The 17,338-nt window shown below is 54.0% G+C and overlaps 7 protein-coding genes across 7 annotated transcripts; 3 read left to right on the forward strand and 4 right to left on the reverse strand.

Moving 5' to 3' along the window:
• Positions 1-879: 879 nt before the first annotated feature.
• BDZ83DRAFT_587662 (ubiquitin-conjugating enzyme) lies at positions 880-1,544 on the forward strand (the record flags this gene model as incomplete). The annotated part of the gene is made up of 3 exons (XM_060506065.1): positions 880-986; positions 1,056-1,388; positions 1,442-1,544. The coding sequence occupies 3 exons, from the start codon at positions 880-882 to the stop codon at positions 1,542-1,544; spliced, it is 543 nt and encodes a 180-aa protein (XP_060360467.1).
• Positions 1,545-2,060: 516 nt separating this feature from the next.
• BDZ83DRAFT_756089 (50S ribosomal protein L31e) lies at positions 2,061-2,702 on the reverse strand (the record flags this gene model as incomplete). The annotated part of the gene is made up of 3 exons (XM_060514698.1): positions 2,061-2,264; positions 2,415-2,489; positions 2,610-2,702. The coding sequence occupies 3 exons, from the start codon at positions 2,700-2,702 to the stop codon at positions 2,061-2,063; spliced, it is 372 nt and encodes a 123-aa protein (XP_060360468.1).
• A 619-nt stretch (positions 2,703-3,321) lies between these two features.
• Positions 3,322-4,811, forward strand: BDZ83DRAFT_44261 (RGS domain-containing protein). Its single transcript, XM_060503118.1, has 3 exons — positions 3,322-3,710; positions 3,763-4,447; positions 4,502-4,811. Exons 1-3 carry the CDS (start codon positions 3,532-3,534, stop codon positions 4,736-4,738), a joined length of 1,101 nt encoding a protein of 366 aa, XP_060360469.1. The 5' UTR covers positions 3,322-3,531; the 3' UTR covers positions 4,739-4,811.
• Positions 4,812-5,539: 728 nt separating this feature from the next.
• BDZ83DRAFT_587629 (PCI domain-containing protein) lies at positions 5,540-6,532 on the reverse strand (the record flags this gene model as incomplete). Its single annotated transcript, XM_060506063.1, has 2 exons — positions 5,540-6,427; positions 6,500-6,532. 2 exons carry the CDS (start codon positions 6,530-6,532, stop codon positions 5,540-5,542), a joined length of 921 nt encoding a protein of 306 aa, XP_060360470.1.
• Positions 6,407-7,039, reverse strand: BDZ83DRAFT_635036 (uncharacterized protein). The gene has a single exon (XM_060509142.1). It carries the CDS (start codon positions 6,981-6,983, stop codon positions 6,558-6,560), a length of 426 nt encoding a protein of 141 aa, XP_060360471.1. The 5' UTR covers positions 6,984-7,039; the 3' UTR covers positions 6,407-6,557.
• Positions 7,040-10,305: 3,266 nt separating this feature from the next.
• BDZ83DRAFT_756092 (heavy metal translocating P-type ATPase) lies at positions 10,306-13,865 on the forward strand (the record flags this gene model as incomplete). The annotated part of the gene is made up of 2 exons (XM_060514699.1): positions 10,306-10,421; positions 10,481-13,865. The coding sequence occupies 2 exons, from the start codon at positions 10,306-10,308 to the stop codon at positions 13,863-13,865; spliced, it is 3,501 nt and encodes a 1,166-aa protein (XP_060360472.1).
• Positions 13,866-14,389: 524 nt separating this feature from the next.
• BDZ83DRAFT_722866 (uncharacterized protein) lies at positions 14,390-16,469 on the reverse strand (the record flags this gene model as incomplete). Its single annotated transcript, XM_060512513.1, has 3 exons — positions 14,390-14,895; positions 14,987-16,373; positions 16,437-16,469. 3 exons carry the CDS (start codon positions 16,467-16,469, stop codon positions 14,390-14,392), a joined length of 1,926 nt encoding a protein of 641 aa, XP_060360473.1.
• Between the last annotated feature and the right edge of the window lie 869 nt (positions 16,470-17,338).

The raw sequence follows: 17,338 nt of genomic DNA on the forward strand, positions 1-17,338 counted from the left end.
CCGAGATTTGATACCAAGGAAGGGCATGGACGCTAAGTACCTACTCAAGACCTAGCCACTGAAGAGGTTCTACCCATTGACACAAAGTACAGGCTCTGTACTACAACTTTGCAGTTCAGGCGTTCGTAGTAGCTCCTAATTAAACATATCATTTGCTATAAATTTGTGTATAAGTGTATGATACTTTCCTTTGGTTGGACACATTTATTGCTCAGTGGGAAAATCGTCCAACTATGTAGGATTGAGGTAGCGAACGAGCCCTCAAACTGCAGCACCGTGGCCTCTGCCCAAGTCACTAGGTATCACAAGGTGACCAGCGATTCAGTAAATCACAGACGGCCAATCGCGAAGTACATACCTCATTGAAAACGCATGTTCAATCCGCTCTTGGAGAACAGAAACCTTCCACAAGCCATGGTTGATCCAGAGGAAATTATTACCTCATTGAACGTCTGGGAATTGGGGCAAAAAAAGGTGCGATTAAGGCTCAAATTAAGATGTAAGGCGAGGTCTTTGGTTCGTACTCGCCGTTGACCTTGGTAACGGCAGCGACGACGCTAGTCCAAAAGCGTGTGCCAAAGTCAGCGCGTCGCCCAGGTACCAGCGTCTCCGATTCCCCATCCCTGCCCTTCCCGCCCTACGGAACAATTGCCTTCTGTTGTTGACGCTGCAAGCTTCCAACCTCTCCCCTTGATCATCTTCCCGCACATTGCATTTCCCTGCACATAAGTACTGGCTGGCCGGATATCACCTTACCTTAGCAAACACCTACCTGCTTCATCCCAGTTGTTATCCCAGCCTCCCAGCCTCAAGACGCCCCCTTCGCCTCGACCAGTACTCTTTGCGATTACTTCTTTCCATCCCACGACCTTTGCGACAATGGACTACAGCATGGAGGACACCCAGAACTCCGCTCCCGGAAGCGTTCCAGCAGCTAAGATTGCTGGCGCCAGGAAGGGACCTGACGCTCAGAGCGTCACCAAGAGGTATGAATATCTCGTTGCAAGATGTTGCCGTCTCATCTACGACCAGAAGGACTCATCTCAGGACTACAGATTGCAGACAGAATTGATGCAGCTTATGACTTCTCCCGCTCCCGGCGTCTCAGCATTCCCTTCGGCAGACGGCAACCTCATGTCATGGACAGCGACGATTGAGGGACCCGAACAAACTCCCTACGCCGGCCTGACGCTCAAGCTCAGCTTGTCGTTCCCCAACAACTACCCCTACGCTGCACCAACGGTGCTCTTCACGACGCCCATCTACCACCCTAACTTCGACTTCTCTGGCCGCATCTGCTTGGATATCCTCAAGGACAAGTGGACACCCGCCTACAACATTCAAACTGTACTCCTCAGTTTGCAGAGTCTGCTGGGCGAGCCAAACAAGTGAGTTGCCCCGGCAAAAAGTGGTTCGTCTGACAGTGCTAATATGGATACAGTGCCTCTCCTCTCAACGGTGAGGCCGCAGAGTTGTGGGACAAGGACCCCGAAGAGTTCAAGCGTAAGGTCCTCGCTCGTCACCGCGATGTTGAGGACGAGTGAGCGCGGACTTGCTTGTGGATGACACGAGGATGAGAAAACATTGTTTCGAGCACTGGAGAATTGGAGTCTATCATGTATGATTACGGGCCGGTGGTTTTTGGAACTCTTTTTGTTAGGAATTGGACTGCATTGCATGGTCGGGACTTGGCCTTGAGGATTGGGTATATCCTGTTCATCTGCTTCTGGCAGACCGCGACCAAGACGATAAAAAAAGAAGACCCTGTTGGACGATGTGTGTTACATGAACCACAAGAGATTGTTGATGTCCCAAAAAGCCTTCGTCATCGTTCACCATTTGCCTGACACATACGCAACGCTTCCTTCGCGCGCACTTTGGCGCAGACAAAAAATAACATTCCACCACATCGCGGGGTCCAATACTAGTAAAAAGTCGTCGAAGTCGTGTGGGGAATCAAGCGTTGTTCACATTTCCGTCGATTTTGTATGTGAGACTAGAATGCCGAATGCAACTCCGATGCCTTTATGCCGCCCTGAAACCATCCCAAAGAGAACTTTTTACTCCTCAACGACAACAGTCTGGAGACCCTTGGGGTTCTTGACGTTGACGGCCTGGACGTAGCTGTACAGCTTCTCCTTGGCACCCTCCTCGTCGTTTCGTCTGCGGGAGATGCGGATGCGGAGTCTGTAGGGAACGCCCTTAATGCCCTGCTCCCAAACCTTCTTGTTCAGCTGGGGGTCAACGCGGACGTCGGAGGTACCCTATGTGAATAATCACGAGGTTAGTGAACATTCTTCTGGTGTATCGGTCTATCTGATGTTGTTCGATATAGGGCCAATGGGTGTTTAGATGTTGTCGGGCCTTGGATGCAAAATTTCGGGATGGGTTCGAGAGGGACAAGCAAGACGTACCATAGCCTGGAGAGCGAAAGCCTTGATCTCCTTGATGGCACGGGGAGCGCGCTTCTTGAAGGAAACGCCGTGGAGCTACAGAGCGAAAATGGTCAGCATTGCTATGCTATGCTACCGGATCACCATCGCGGGCCATTGAATTCGCTATTCGACGGCGGCGTCCTTTTTTTTCTTCTCTCCTCGGGGAATACTAACGCGCTTGTGCATGTGGACGGTGTACTCGCGAGCGACGACATCAGCGATGGCGGAACGCTGCTTTCCGGCGGGCTTCTTCTGCTTGGTCGACATTTTGGCGGTACCTCTCGTTGGGCGGTTCGGTCGTCGGGATCGCGGAGTCGAATTGTCTAAGAAGTTGTCGATGTGATGGTTTTGCGTAGTCCGGCAGGTCATCCCACAAAATGTGAAGCGAGAAATTGCAAGCCCTACCTGCTTTTCGGTGGCTGAGGCGGGGCTTGTGCTTGTGGCTGGGTAGCTGAGGTAATGCGGCGTTTCTTTCCACCTGTCCCTCTTTTCGTGAGATAGGACACGTGACGTTGCTCAAGAAAACGTCTGAGTGCCTGAGAAGCTAAGGCGCTGCAGTAAAGTGGACTCGTGTGTGGGTGGGATCACACTGACAGTGGGAAAGCGCGCTTTTTCGGAGGAAAGTACGTACAAGTGGGTCGTATCCCCCCTGACCAGACAACCTGAACGAAATTAGTGTCTGGGTCTGAGTGCTTGCTTGATCTGCTGTTATGCCGTATCCCAACGGCGTCCAAGACTCAAGCCATCACGCCCTGCAGCGCCATCGTCAATCACACTGACGCTGTCAGTTTGCGCCGTGCGCGATCCTTTCCTTCTTACGCTCGTTCAATACACAAACCGACCTGGGGGAAGCCTAGCAACCGACGAGTAGACAGCCGCGCTACGACCGATCCTTTGCGGAGTGCAGCAACTGCCAAACCTCATTTACGATATCCGTACCGCGCTTCTCCGACGACCAAACTTCGACTTCGCATCACCCGACGACAGCGACTCTGTCGGCCGCCGTTTCCTTCTTGTCCGATTTCCCTTCATCAATCACTACATAATTCCGATTCCGTCTACCGATTTTTCTCGCGAAATCAAGTCGCTCGATATCATGGAGGACCGATCAACTGGGGCCTCCGGCTCGCCTTCTCCTCAGCCAGACCTGCACCGGAACCGATTGCCGACTCTGTTTGAGGTCTTGAGTCGTCGAACCCTGCCGCCAGTCGACCTCTTCTCGTTCTATATTTTCATGAGAGATCAGCAAAAATCCGTCGATTATCTCGATTTCTGGTATTGCAGACGGCCTCCCAAAATTACGCGTCTGTTCACTAACGAAGGATAGGCTCGATGTCGCTCAGCACATGTCTCTGTGTCGCCACTACGTGCGCGAACTTCGCAGATCCGTCCTGGTTGGAACACCCGACTTGGACAAGTCGGGCTCCAAGCGGTCTTCTCAGATCTTGGATGGACTTGGTGACATGAGCCATTCTGCCGCTGGCCCATCGATGTATGCCACTGAGAAGGAAAAGAACCAGGATGCCCAGATGTCGGCCTACCTGAGAGAAGAGGCCCAAGACTCCCCTCAAAGCAGCACCGGAGAGCATCGCAGCCGTCCCAGTGGGGCTTTCAGCACCACGCGCGACCTGACGACGGATTCCAACTCTCCCGCACACACCGTCGCGAGACAGGACATCCGGGCTTCGGCGGAGAAGATCCTCTACACCTTCCTCCTTCCGGGCGCAGAGCGTGAGATCATTCTTCCGGGTTCCATTACTCAGGACGTCACGACTTCCATTGAGGACTTTGGTAGAGACGATCCAGAGGTGTTTGACGTTGCCAAGGATTACGTCTTTCAGGCTATGGAACGCGATGCCTTCCCCAACTTCTTGAGAATGAAGGCCCTTGGCAACCTCATCCCGACCACTCTCCAGATCAGAATGATTGTCGGTCTTCTGGCCATGTTTGGTGGCTTCTGGGCCGCTTTCATCCTCATCTTCCTCAATGCCCCCCGAACTACCAGATGCTGGGTGAGTCTCTTCATGATCTCATATCTAATACGCTCCTGCTAACTTATCTTTCAGCTCATCCTTCCATTTACCGTCGGTGTCTACTTCCTCGCATCATACCAGTACTCTCTGGATCCTGTTCTCGCTCTCATCGGCCTCAGCGAGTACACGCCGTTCAACTTCTCTCGAATTCGTGAGCCGTACGTTCGTAAGCTCCTTGCTAAGCGGTCTATCATGGTCCTCGCCGTCACATTCTTAATCGACGCCGCGCTCTGTGTGCTCTTCATCCTTGTCCCTGGCAAACGGCTGTAAAATGCCTTGTTCTGCCCGGGACCACAAACAAAGGATGTGGTGCAATACCCCAAACACAACAACAATGCGGTCCCATACCACATCACAGATGTAATAATATGGACGCTTTGTCTCCCAAAGAGAGAGCTTTACGAACGTTACGACCCTCAGGATTTTGAGCGACAGAGTTTCCCAAATTTTCGGTTTTGATTCGGTCTTCCATTCAGGATACCAGAGAGGCATGGCGTAGGGAAAGTCGAGGCCCCCAAGGGGACATAGCCTCGCACACGGCGTTCAACAAGGGACAGATTTAATTTCTTTTCAATGTACACAAGGCATTGGTGTATCATTATCGACATTGCGAGAATCGACACTGGAATCCTTGTGCCAAAAGGCAGGTGAAACTGCGAGGCAGCAGGGGAAGATGCCGAGGAGAGGCGATAGGAGACTTTTGGCTTCGACACATTCATTCACTTTCTACATTCCCTTAACATCTTATCAATGGCACGCTAGATAGGCATCACAGAACAGGAAACGGCAGAGATTAATCTCTGTTAGTATTATCGAATTCGATATTGACTGTATTTATTGAGTTCTCATGATGTATCGTGATAATGCCTGTGCTACTTTTCGGCTGCCTTCCCTTCAGCCATTATCTCATGCCACGTTCTGACCGTCTATCAAGTGCCACCGAGCCTTCAACGAGGTCTCTGGCCGATGCTCCCCAAGTGTAACGCCAGGAGAAGTGTCCCCGAGACGAGCCGGAAGTGTCCTCTACAATTCCGGCTTTGCTAGCAACCTTGCCAGCAACCAACCAATCCACTAAAGCTTCCGTCGGCTGGCACGCTTCTTCTCCTGCTCGTCATCCTCCTCGTCCACGTCCATGGCCTCGTCGTCAATCTCCTCCGTGTTGTCCATCATGCTGGTGCTACCTCGCTTGTTGTACCGCTGCGCCCTAGATGTGTGGCCCAAGAAGCCGCCTACCCTCTCCCCACTACTGCTGCCGCCGTGCTGTGCATGACCGACGGCGAGCTTCCTGCCCCCGGGACCACCGGCGCCCCCCGTCTCGGGATCCTTCTTGACGTCCTCGACAAGCTTGGCCAGACGGGCGTCCTGCGCGGCCTTTTCGCGCTGGCGGCGGGCGGCGGCGTCGCGGATGCCTGCGATCTGGGACTCGAGGTCGCCGAGGGTGGATTCGCAGCGGCTGGACCAGGCGCGGAGGGCGGCAATCATAGGCGGGACGGCTCCCGGGGCGAGGTCGCGGAGGGCGGCGAGGGAGTTTACCTGGACGACTTGGCGGTGGGGGTCGAGGGTTGCGTCGAGGAGGCCGGCGTAGATTGCGGAGATGACGAGGTCTTCCAGGGCGCGGGTGGAGGGGAGGCCGAGGGCGGATTGGAGGGCTGCGTAAGTTAGGTTCGAGCGGTCGCGGGCCAGGGTCAGGAGGGAGAGCTGGCGGAGCTTGAGGGTCTGGGCATCGTTGAGCTGGGGGAGGCTCGATGCTGCGGATTGATAGGTGGCGTAGGTGCCGTGGGAGAAGAGCTCGAGGAGGCGGAGGTGCGATTCGAAGTCGGGGGACTGAGAGAGGGCTTGGATTTGCGGTGTCTCGAGGAGCTCTGTGAAGAGAAAGGTGTTTGGGTTTGACGTGGCGCGGGTGACGAGGTCGGCTGCGGCGCGGGGGGATGTTGCTGACTTGCTCAGGGCCAGGAAGGGCTGTTACGGGAGGTCGTTAGCATTTGCATCCGTAGATGAGCAGAGTGCGTAGTATTGTGTCTGGTGGCTTACCTCGAGAGCATTGAGAGCTTTGGTCTGCTCCATGGTGAGAGCTCCTCGTCTGTGATGTTCACGAAGCTCCGAGGTGGGGTACTACTGCTGTAGAGTAGCTGTCGTCACTACCTGGGCTGCAATAGCACGATGTGGGGGTGGTCGACGAGGCTGAAGGTAGGTTGATCCAACTCGCTGGGGGGATCGGACGAGACGAGGCTGAGAAGGAAGGTCGCTTTCGGAGGATGCTACCTCTCTGTCGTGTCGTCAGAGGTTGGCAAATCGTAAGGGTGTGAGGAAGCGAAGGGGGTTTGGTTCGTTTGTGGTGTGTTTCCTTTGGAGATCGTTCTGAGGACGAAGCTTGTGTCAGATCCGTTTGAGGTGCCGTCCAGACAGGGTCGCTGCAAGAGCAAATGGGGACGCTTGCCACAGAGGTCGGGTGCCTTAGTGGCGCGGGGCAGAGCAGTTTGGGGCACCTGGCAGGGTGCTGGTGGGGTCGACACATCTTACCTCCATTAACTTACCTTACCTAACGTCTTAATCTCAGTATCTAACCTTACCTAAGGCAAGCATTTTCGAAGCACACCTTAAGTCAAGGCCGGATGGAGCATTCCGCACCAGCCGGGCCGCTGACGGGAATTGGAATGGAAGCTCTTCTGCATTCTCTCCAGGGGTCTCACTTGAGGTTGTACAAAAAGGAGCATGGCAGGTAACTGGTCTCTTTGTCTCCTTCCCGTTGACCAACAGCCATACGGCGAGGGGGCTGAGACTGGCAATGATCGTTTCCTCGTGAATTGGTCTGAAGCTAAAACGGCTTGGAGAAGCAAATGTGGGAAGTTCGAGCCGGAGCTTGGCGATGTGATCTTGCAAGGAACTAGGTTTTGTTGCGAAAATCTCCCGAAGATCAATTTGCATCCGTACCGCATGCCATCATTCTTCTACTTGTGCTGCAGAGTTCTTGGATGACATTTTACCTTCCACATCCGGGTGGTTTTGAAGGATCTTGAATACATTGCAGATATGGTGCAGCTTACATTGGAGCTTGGCACATGTAGTAAGTCAAATCAGCGTCATAATCCCCCTCTTCAGAAGCGACCATCGTATGTTATCGATATCAACGCGAAAATTTTTTAATTGTTGACATCGGAACGGATACCAGGGTTTGTTGCCGGCGGTCTGGAAGAGAGAAGTTGACAGAATTGTTTGGTCGGTCCGTCGGAAACTCAAAATAAAGTCATGGTGCGAGTCGAGTCGGGTCTTACGAACGACAGACCGATACCGAGTACAACACGAACTCGAAGACACAGGTTGGTTCAGAGGGCTAAAGATCAGAACGACAAATCAATCATATGCTGCCATCATCGCTGTTCAGTCTCGTTAATTTGCATTCTCGTGTGCTCAGTTGAAGAGACACGGAACACGGCTCTCAGGAGCATGAAGCATAGCGCCCACAATTCCCACCCCGAGACGCGCCGGATCTTAACCATCCAATAGAGAGTTAGGATGGACTGGTTTCTGGCAAGCCAGTCACCCAGAGTGCTAGACTGGTCTGAGGCTGAAGCTCAATCCGAACCCAGGAGTCCCCTTGGACCCTAAAAAACTGCCTCAAGTGACCGTGCCCCCCCGAATGTTTCGTGAGCCAAGCTCAGGACTCAGGTGCGTCGTCGTGTTCCGTTCCTCGCAGCCGAAGTGCAAGCGCTTCTTCCTCCCCTGGATGAGGAAAAGCGAGGGGTGTGTTTGCGTACGTGTGCCAATAGATACGAAGGTTGTAGTGAGCGACGGAGCGTGGCAATGATTTCTGGCACCCATCAGCTCAGCTTACCCAAGTCCAGTCAGTTGAAGCCAGTCAGCCCAGTCAGTCTTACGTGCTGCCCCGGCAAGTGCCATGAATAGTCTTTCTGTAGAAAATGCACAGCCGGACCTAGCCCTGACTCGATGTCTCACCGGTCAAGGAATGGTATCCGTAGTTGTACACCTATCCGCAAAGAGGTCTTCAAGTCCTCGTGGATGATGGGCAGTAAATGGGACTTTTGAGCGATGTGACATCTGACAGATTCGTACTGCAAAGGAAGGCGGTGCGCCAGACAAGGAGCGGGTAGATATTGGTTTATCTGGACAAGTCGAGATTAGTGCGAGGTTCTCGCGATCCCCCCACTGATCTCTTTTTGGCCCAGAAATAGACCAAGAGCGCAAGGTGGTCAAAAGGAGATGGGAAGGAGAGAAGTGGGAGGGGACCCGGCCCAGGTGTGGCGCCCGAGCACCGAAAGCTGCAGTGCGGGCTGGGATCACCCGTGCGAATCTCGTTGGTCACTTCGGCCACGCCCGTCGAGTCGTCGACACAATACTATCGATACATGTGCCGTCCTTCTTTTGCAGTGTAGCTCTTGCTCTTGTGTGTCTCATTCTTCAGGGTCGACTCGTGGCAATGATGCAAAGACTTGCGGCGCCGGGTGACGGTTTTGGTGTAGCCCATGAGATACTCAATAACCTTCGTTAGGGGTGAAGCTTGGGAGCAACGCAAAAGAATGAGACTCAGGGCTCAGGAGGCGTCACTGGAAAACAATTAACAACGGCCTAAGGTAGATCAGGATAAGAGCAGGGGCAAAGGTCTTGTTGCCGGGGTTCTAACTGCAAAAAGCAATAGAGGGACCTAACCGCACGAGCCCCAAAACGAATGCAGCCGTTGCCAGTCATGAAATATGGAATATGGCAGCACTACCTAAACAGTTCTGTCATGGAGATTGGCGCTGAGAACGTTGTAGTTTTGCAGTTGGAGTCGCAATTGCTCCCAGGAATTGTTCAATGTTCCGTTCCAGGTGTGTCCACTCACACACAACACACACAGACAGTCAGACGCACCAGCAGCGAGCGCAGTGCGCACACCCCCTTCGGGCCACTGGGGCCACTTCCCTCACACACACCCCTGGTTGCCAGTCCCACGATTGCGCCAGATGATTACCTTAGATCCCGGCTACACCGCGCGCACCCACACGCCACTGTTCCGTCTTCTTCTCCTGGCCCTGCAGCCCACCTCACCTACCTTACCTTACGGATACCTTGCTTTACCTTACTTTTGTTACAACTTGCAAAGTACTGCCCCCCTAGTCAAGCAGTGCTGATGCTGGTTTGTAACTTTGCTTCACTGGCCGCTGTACTGCCGCTGCATTGCATCCTGGTGTGGACATCCAATTCCCACTCCTCCCACTCCCATCAGTCCCATGGGCGGCGGACCTTCAGTCCCATTCCTGCCGGTCCACGAAACTTTGGCTGACAAAAGCCGACCTTCCGCTTCCGTACCCCCCCAAGCCTCTCTCTCGCCTTCTAGGTATTCTGCCCATCGTGCCATTGATTGCCGCCGTTCTTCTTCTAGCCTCCCGGGCACTTGATTCTTAATCCTACCTTAACCCGGCCTCTCTTTTGCGCGCTACCTCTACTCTCGTACGTACACTTACTTTTACGCACCAACATACGCTCCGTACGCACACGCGCACACGTAGACTCGTACACTCAAACACCACGATACCCACCTTTTCAGTATCCGTACATAGTACTCGGAAGCCGGTCTTCTGGAGCATTTCCCGAAAGTCTCTCTCTTCCAGCTTTATCTCGAGTCCTCGCTTCGTCTCGACTCCGATCCCGTCTTCGAACAACCTCCCGAAAAGACTCTCCAACCTCTCTATGGACAGCTAGCCGTATTATGAAGATTGGTGCTAGATAGGCTGTGGAAAACGTCCCGGAACCGAAGCATAATCAGAGACCGAGGCTGGCCCTATACTCACACCGCGCCCGCTTCCTGAGCGCAAACCTTTCAGAGACAAGCCGACACCATGGCTCCTCCGGCTATCAGAGTCCCGAGGAAGAGCGAGAGTGGTCCCATGGCCACTCTTGCTACACCAACAGCAACCCAGTGGGCGACGACGACCCTCAAGGTTGGCGGCATGACGTGAGTTGCGCTCTGTTGCGGCGTGCTCCCGCTTCGATATGCTTACCCAGTTTCAACAGATGTGGCGCATGCACTTCAGCAGTAGAATCGGGCTTCAGAGGTGTAGAGGGTGTAGGAAGCGTTTCTGTTGCCCTGGTCATGGAGCGAGCAGTAGTAATGCACAACCCCGAAGTCATCTCAGCCGAGCAGATTGCCGAGATTATTGAAGACCGAGGATTCGACGCCGAAGTATTATCCACCGATCTACCATCACCAATGTTCCCAGCAAAGCAAGATCTGTTTGATGCCGAGGAGGACAGCGGGTTGATGACAACAACCGTCGCCATAGAGGGAATGACGTGCGGCGCATGCACATCAGCTGTCGAAGGAGGGTTCAAAGACATACCGGGCGTAAAGAACTTCAGCATATCCCTGCTCTCCGAAAGAGCCGTCATTGAGCATGACCCTACACTGCTCAGCGCCGAGAAAATTGCGGAAATTATCGAGGATCGAGGCTTTGGCGCCGAGATTGTGGACAGCGAAAGCGCACAAGAAAAGCCCAGAGCCAGCAGCAATCCCACGAGTTCCGTCGCCACTACCACAGTCGCAATTGAGGGCATGACTTGTGGCGCCTGTACATCTGCGGTTGAGGGCGGATTCAAGGAGGTGGAAGGTGTTTTGCGTTTCAACATCAGCCTGTTGGCTGAGCGCGCCGTCATTACCCACGACACAACAAAGCTTCCAGCGGAGAAGATCGCTGAGATCATCGAGGACCGTGGTTTCGGTGCTGAGATTCTGTCGACTGCTTTCGAGACGTCAGCAAATGGTGCAGGAGGAAACTCTACCGCCCAATTCAAGATTTACGGCAACCCAGATGCCACAGCCGCCATGGCCCTGGAGGCAAAGCTTCTCACCATCACTGGTATCAACTCTGCTAAGCTCAGCTTGGCTACCTCCAGATTGACGGTCACGCATCAGGCCAGTCTGATCGGCCTGCGTGGAATCGTCGAGGCTGTCGAAGCCGAGGGCCTCAACGCCCTTGTGTCCGACAACGACGACAACAACGCCCAGCTCGAGTCTTTGGCCAAGACCAGAGAGATCAACGAGTGGCGCAGAGCCTTCAAGTTGTCTCTGTCGTTCGCTATTCCCGTATTTTTTATCAGTATGATTTTACCCATGTGCTTCCCAAGCCTAGACTTTGGCAGCTGGGAGCTTCTTCCCGGCATCTTCGTTGGCGATTTGGTCTGTTTGGCCCTTACGATACCCGTCCAATTCGGCATTGGAAAGCGTTTCTATATTTCGGGTTGGAAATCCATCAAGCACGGATCACCGACCATGGACGTTCTCGTCATCCTCGGCACCTCATGCGCCTTCTTCTTCAGTATCATGGCCATGCTGGTGTCGTTCCTCTTCCCGCCGCATACGAGACCCGCCACTATCTTTGATACTAGCACTATGTTGATTACATTCGTCACACTCGGCAGATTCTTGGAGAACCGCGCCAAGGGTCAGACTTCCAAGGCCCTCTCTCGTCTTATGTCTTTGGCACCGTCCATGGCCACTATTTACGCTGACCCGATCGCCGCCGAAAAGGCTGCCGAGGGTTGGGAGAACTCGACTATCTCCGGCGAGCCCAAGACGCCAAACCGCGATGGTCACGCCGCAGAGGAGAAGGTCATTCCCACCGAATTGCTCCAGGTTGGAGACGTTGTCATCCTCCGCCCGGGTGACAAGATTCCGGCCGACGGTATGATGGTCCGTGGAGAGACTTATGTCGACGAGAGCATGGTGACTGGCGAGGCCATGCCTGTCAACAAGAAGAAGGGCAGCTATCTCATTGGCGGTACCGTCAACGGCCACGGTCGTGTCGACTTCCGAGTTACGAGGGCTGGCCGCGATACGCAGCTCAGCCAGATTGTCAAGCTCGTCCAGGATGCCCAGACCACTCGTGCCCCCATCCAGCGACTTGCTGACACGATTGCCGGCTACTTCGTACCAATCATTCTTATGCTCGGTTTCCTTACATTCCTCATCTGGATGATCCTCAGCCATGCGCTCAAGAACCCACCCAAGATCTTCACCCAGGAAGCTAGTGGCGGTAAGATCATGGTTTGCGTCAAGCTCTGCATTTCTGTCATTGTCTTTGCCTGCCCCTGTGCTCTCGGCTTGGCCACTCCCACCGCCGTCATGGTTGGCACCGGTATCGGTGCTGAGAACGGTATCCTCGTGAAGGGCGGAGCTGCTCTGGAGACAACGACAAGAATCACCCAGATCGTTCTCGACAAGACTGGTACAATTACCTACGGCAAGATGAGCGTAGCCAAGATGAGCCTCATCTCATCCTGGCAAGACAACGAGTGGCGCCGCCGACTTTGGTGGCATATCGTCGGCCTCGCTGAGATGGGCAGTGAACATCCTGTTGGAAGAGCCGTTCTCAATGCTGCAAAGACTGAGCTCGGGTTGGACGAAGAGGCCACCGTCGACGGCAGCGTTGGCGAATTCAAGGCTGCGGTCGGAAAAGGTATCAACGCGCTTGTCGAACCCGCCGTCAGCAACGAACGTACCAGATACCGTGTTCTCCTCGGCAATGTGCGTTTCCTCCGCGAGAACAACGTCGACGTCCCAGCCGAAGCTATCGAGGCGTCTGAGCAGCTTAACGCCAAGGCCAACTCCACCTCCAAGAACACCTCCGCTGGCACCACCAACATTTTTGTTGCCATCGACGGCCAGTATACAGGTCACCTCTGCCTCGCTGATACAATCAAGGAGGGTGCGGCTGCTGCCATTGCTGTCCTCCACCGGATGAAGATCAAGACCGCCATCGTCACTGGCGACCAGCGTTCTACTGCTGTGGCCGTGGCTGCGGCCGTTGGCATTTCCCCCGACAACGTGTTTGCTGGCGTATCCCCTGACCAGAAACAGGCCATTGTCCAGCAGCTCCAGGATCAGGGCGAAGTCGTCGGCATGGTCGGCGACGGTATCAACGACTCCCCCGCCCTCGCAACCGCTGACGTCGGTATCGCCATGGCCAGCGGCACAGACGTGGCCATGGAGGCGGCCGACGTCGTCCTCATGCGTCCCACAGACTTGATGGACATCCCCGCCGCGCTTCACCTCGCCCGCTCCATCTTCAACCGCATCAAGCTCAACCTAGCTTGGGCCTGCTTGTACAACGCCATTGGTCTCCCCTTCGCCATGGGCGTCTTCCTACCCTTTGGCTTCCACCTCCACCCGATGGCTGCCGGCGCCGCCATGGCCTGCAGCAGTGTCAGCGTCGTCGTCAGCAGTCTCCTGCTCAAGTTCTGGACGCGCCCGAGCTACATGATCGACCCCTCGGCCCAGACCAAGAGACGCGGCTTCGGTATCTTGAGTAGAGTCAAGTATGTCGTACGCAGACTCAGAGGCAAGCGGACGCAGGATCAGGGTTACGTCCCTCTGGCCAACATGGCGGATCGGGATGAGTAAAGTGATAAATCAGTGTCAATTTTCTATTGGTTTTGTGGATATTTGTACAGAGTCAGGGGGTAAGCCTCCGTTCGGGGCGGATTAGTCCAATGATGCCAATCCCCTCTTCTCACTAGAGAAAGAAAATATAGTTTTCCTGGCGTATAAACCGGACGGTTTCCTTATGTTTTCATCCGTCCTCCGTTTTAGCAGCATAGCAATGGAGTCAAACAGGGTGTCATCCCCCATTTCAAACTATCAAGTATAATAGTTGTGACCGTGTTATTTTGTTATATTCCATGTCTCCGTTTTTGCCCTTTGAAGATGTTCAATCGCACACAACGAAAAGACACAAGAAAGTGGCACCACGTCTGATATTATTCAGTCCATTTTGCTTCGCAATCTCAGACATCATCTCAGAGGGCCATGTTTAAAAGAAGAAGAGGTGTTGCCGCTAACGCCACGCTATGCAGTAAACAGTTCCAAACAATGAAACACAAAAACGGCATCGCACAAGTCAAGACCCTGTCACTGGCTCCACCACTCTAGACACCAGCAAAAGTCTTGCCGATGATCTGACTCCCCACAACCTCTGTAGAGCGCTGCGACTCCTCCTCTTCACTCAGCATCCGACTCCACAGCCTCAGCTCGTCGACGCTAACATTCCTCTTCTCGAGTTCCCACTTGACGCTCCCAGGTAGGGACGAAGAGGAGCCGCTGCCACCGATCAAGGGCACGGCATCACCACCAATCTCACCGGGGCCCTTGCCGTTATTCTTGGACAAGATGCCGAAGCGCAGACCGACCTCTGTGACGGTAACGAGGATGGAGATGACGATGAGGACGATGATGATCCAGGTGATGTAGCTCATCTTTGCGTCGGCGACCGAGTCAGACAGGATCTCGGCGAGGTCGAGGAAGACGCGGCAGCGCTCATTGAGGACCTTGATGCGCGGATCGATTTCGAGGTACTCTCGGATGGCGACGTACAAGGGGTGGAGGGTGGGTTCCGAGTCCCAGAAGAAGTTGGGGACGTCGAGGATGTTGGATGCTGGTGAAATTTATTAGAAGGGAGACTTCGTAGTTGTAGCGCAACGCGTGTTTGCGAGTATATCACAAGCAGAAAACAGAGGATGACTTACAAAGGTTAATGTCGACACGGCTCTTGAATAAGCGGCCCAAGATCTTGACAATCTCTGTTCTCGTCATGTTCAATTCGCCCGTGAGTGCCAATCTTTTTGGAACATGTTGCGCGTCAAGCATCGTCTCGCTCATGCGCTCCTCGAACAGACACAACTTTGTGCTCTGCGCGATGGCGTGACTGATGGTCAGCTTCACCATATGGTCGCTGCGCGGCAGCAGGGTAATCATGTCGTTGAAGATGCGCGGCCGCTTCACGTCGTGGCTGTACTCAAAGTGGAACTCCTCCGTCTCAAAGTCCTCCTCGTCCAGCGGGCGGGTGAGCAGCGAAAGTCCTGCCTCGTTCTGAGCAAAGGTTAGGTCCGCAAGGATGTCCTTCTCCTGGTGCTCTGTGAAGTTCCAAAAGACGACGACACCGTATGAGAAGAGGAACATCTCGGCAAAGGCCTTTGCGTCTGGGATGCGCGCCATAGGGGATAGGTTGGGGTCGTCGGGGGATTGCTCGCGGTGGTTGCGTTGGGAGGACTCGTCACCGAATCCGTTGTTGCCGTTCATGGGGCTCCCGTGTACGGGACTGCCATTGTATCCGTCTTCAAAGTACCCCTCATGATAGTCGCGCTGCTCGCTTCGCTCAATCTCCATATCTAGGACCGTCTTGCCGCTTCCGGGCGTCTTGACAATCGGCCGGCTACGAAGGCGGTAGCCTTCGGTGCCATTCAGGAGAGGCAACGAGTACACGACGTACAGGCAGTCGTCGTAAAGCTTCGTTTTTGCGTCGTGCTTAGTTCGGAGAAAGTCGGCTGTCGATTTCATCTTGTACGATTGTGCCGTACAATACGCGGTCAGCCTGGCCAGCTTTTCCTTCCGCTGGACCTTGGGAAGACGCTCCGCGTAACTCTTGCCGCGGATACCACCTCTCTTGCGCAGCACGTCAAGCTCCTCGTCGCGTAGCGGCCTGTTCTCTTCCATCTCAATTTCCTTTGCCATCTTGGTCGCTTCCTCGTCCAGGTCCTCGTCTGAGCCTGGCTTCTCGTCCGTCTCGGGCAACAGAACGAGCTTCTCGCTGATCTTGGTCGTGCGCGACGGCATGTTCTGGCCGCCTGTCCTAGACTGGAGATTGGGTAGCCCTGTGCTGGGACGTCGAGCGCTTGCGAGGCCATTGCCAGGCCGTTGTGGCGGAGGTTGTGGTTGAGACTGAGGCTGAGGCTGGGGTTGGTTCTGCGGTGGTTGCACTCGAGGCTGGCCCGAGGGGATGTCGTAGGCGTGCTGGAGGACATTGTCGACGGAGATGAAGCGCATCGCAGGGCGGGCGGGGACGTTTCCAATGCCGGTATCCTGTCGTTGGAGGGCGCCTCTCGGAGGTGGAGGTCGTTCTCGCGAGTCGGTCACCTACAGTAGGCTCGCATTAGCATTTCACGTAGACTTGATTATGGGGACGGAGGTGCGACGGACCAGTACCGACGGGCCTCGTTTTACGGGCGCCATTCTTGCGATCGTCTCGGGGGTTGTTGGAATTGAATGCTTAGAGAAAACAGCCTTTCTATCGCACAAAGGGTGCGAATGTCATCGAACAGAGGTTGCGATCAGAGGTGTCTAGAGGTCAAAGGCACCAAGTCTCATTGGGTGGTTGTCCGCGTGGTGTCGACATGACGGAAGCAGCTCAGGAAAGTTCAGAGCGCTTGCACCGCCACAGTTCCACATGTGGCTGACTGCATGTAGATACGTCATACCATCTCTGCGGCTCGTTCAATCAACACCAAGGTCTCATTCTCGCGATAGTCAAGCTTCTGACTGTTCGACAGGAAAAAGTAACATGAAATGGAAATAAAATAAGTGTATATGAAATTCGAAAAGTGCAAAAGCTCAGCCGCCCTCACGGGCGGCCTACGAAAATCCTCAGAGACTCTTACCAGCCTCAGGTGTAACGATGTAAGGATTTTGCACGAGACTCGAACTCGCGACCTATGAGTGCGGGACAATTCAAACGAGGACATTTCCCGCTACGTCATAGGCCTTATGACAGAATTACATCTTCTTGCTCATGATAGAGGTATCGAGGGCGGGTGGTGTGTATGAACCTGGATGTGTCGGTGGCTTATTCGGAAAGTTCAGTTGAATACACATTGGGCATTTGTAGACCTGCCTGGCGGGTCTTCTCCAAATGCGAATCTGTTTTAATTATGGAGAACTCTGTACATCTCGGTGGTATCTGATGTGAGATAGACAACAGGCTCAGTAATCAAGAAAGTTGATAGATCTTGAACAATGAGTTGCTTTGTTGGATCATTTCAGGGTAACGACTGGTGCCGTGATAAAATCCAAAGTTGAAATGCTACCAAACAACACAACAGACA

This window comes from Colletotrichum acutatum (genome assembly GCF_030867785.1).
Source record: "Colletotrichum acutatum strain CBS 112980 chromosome Unknown BDZ83scaffold_117, whole genome shotgun sequence".
NCBI lineage: Eukaryota > Fungi > Ascomycota > Sordariomycetes > Glomerellales > Glomerellaceae > Colletotrichum > Colletotrichum acutatum.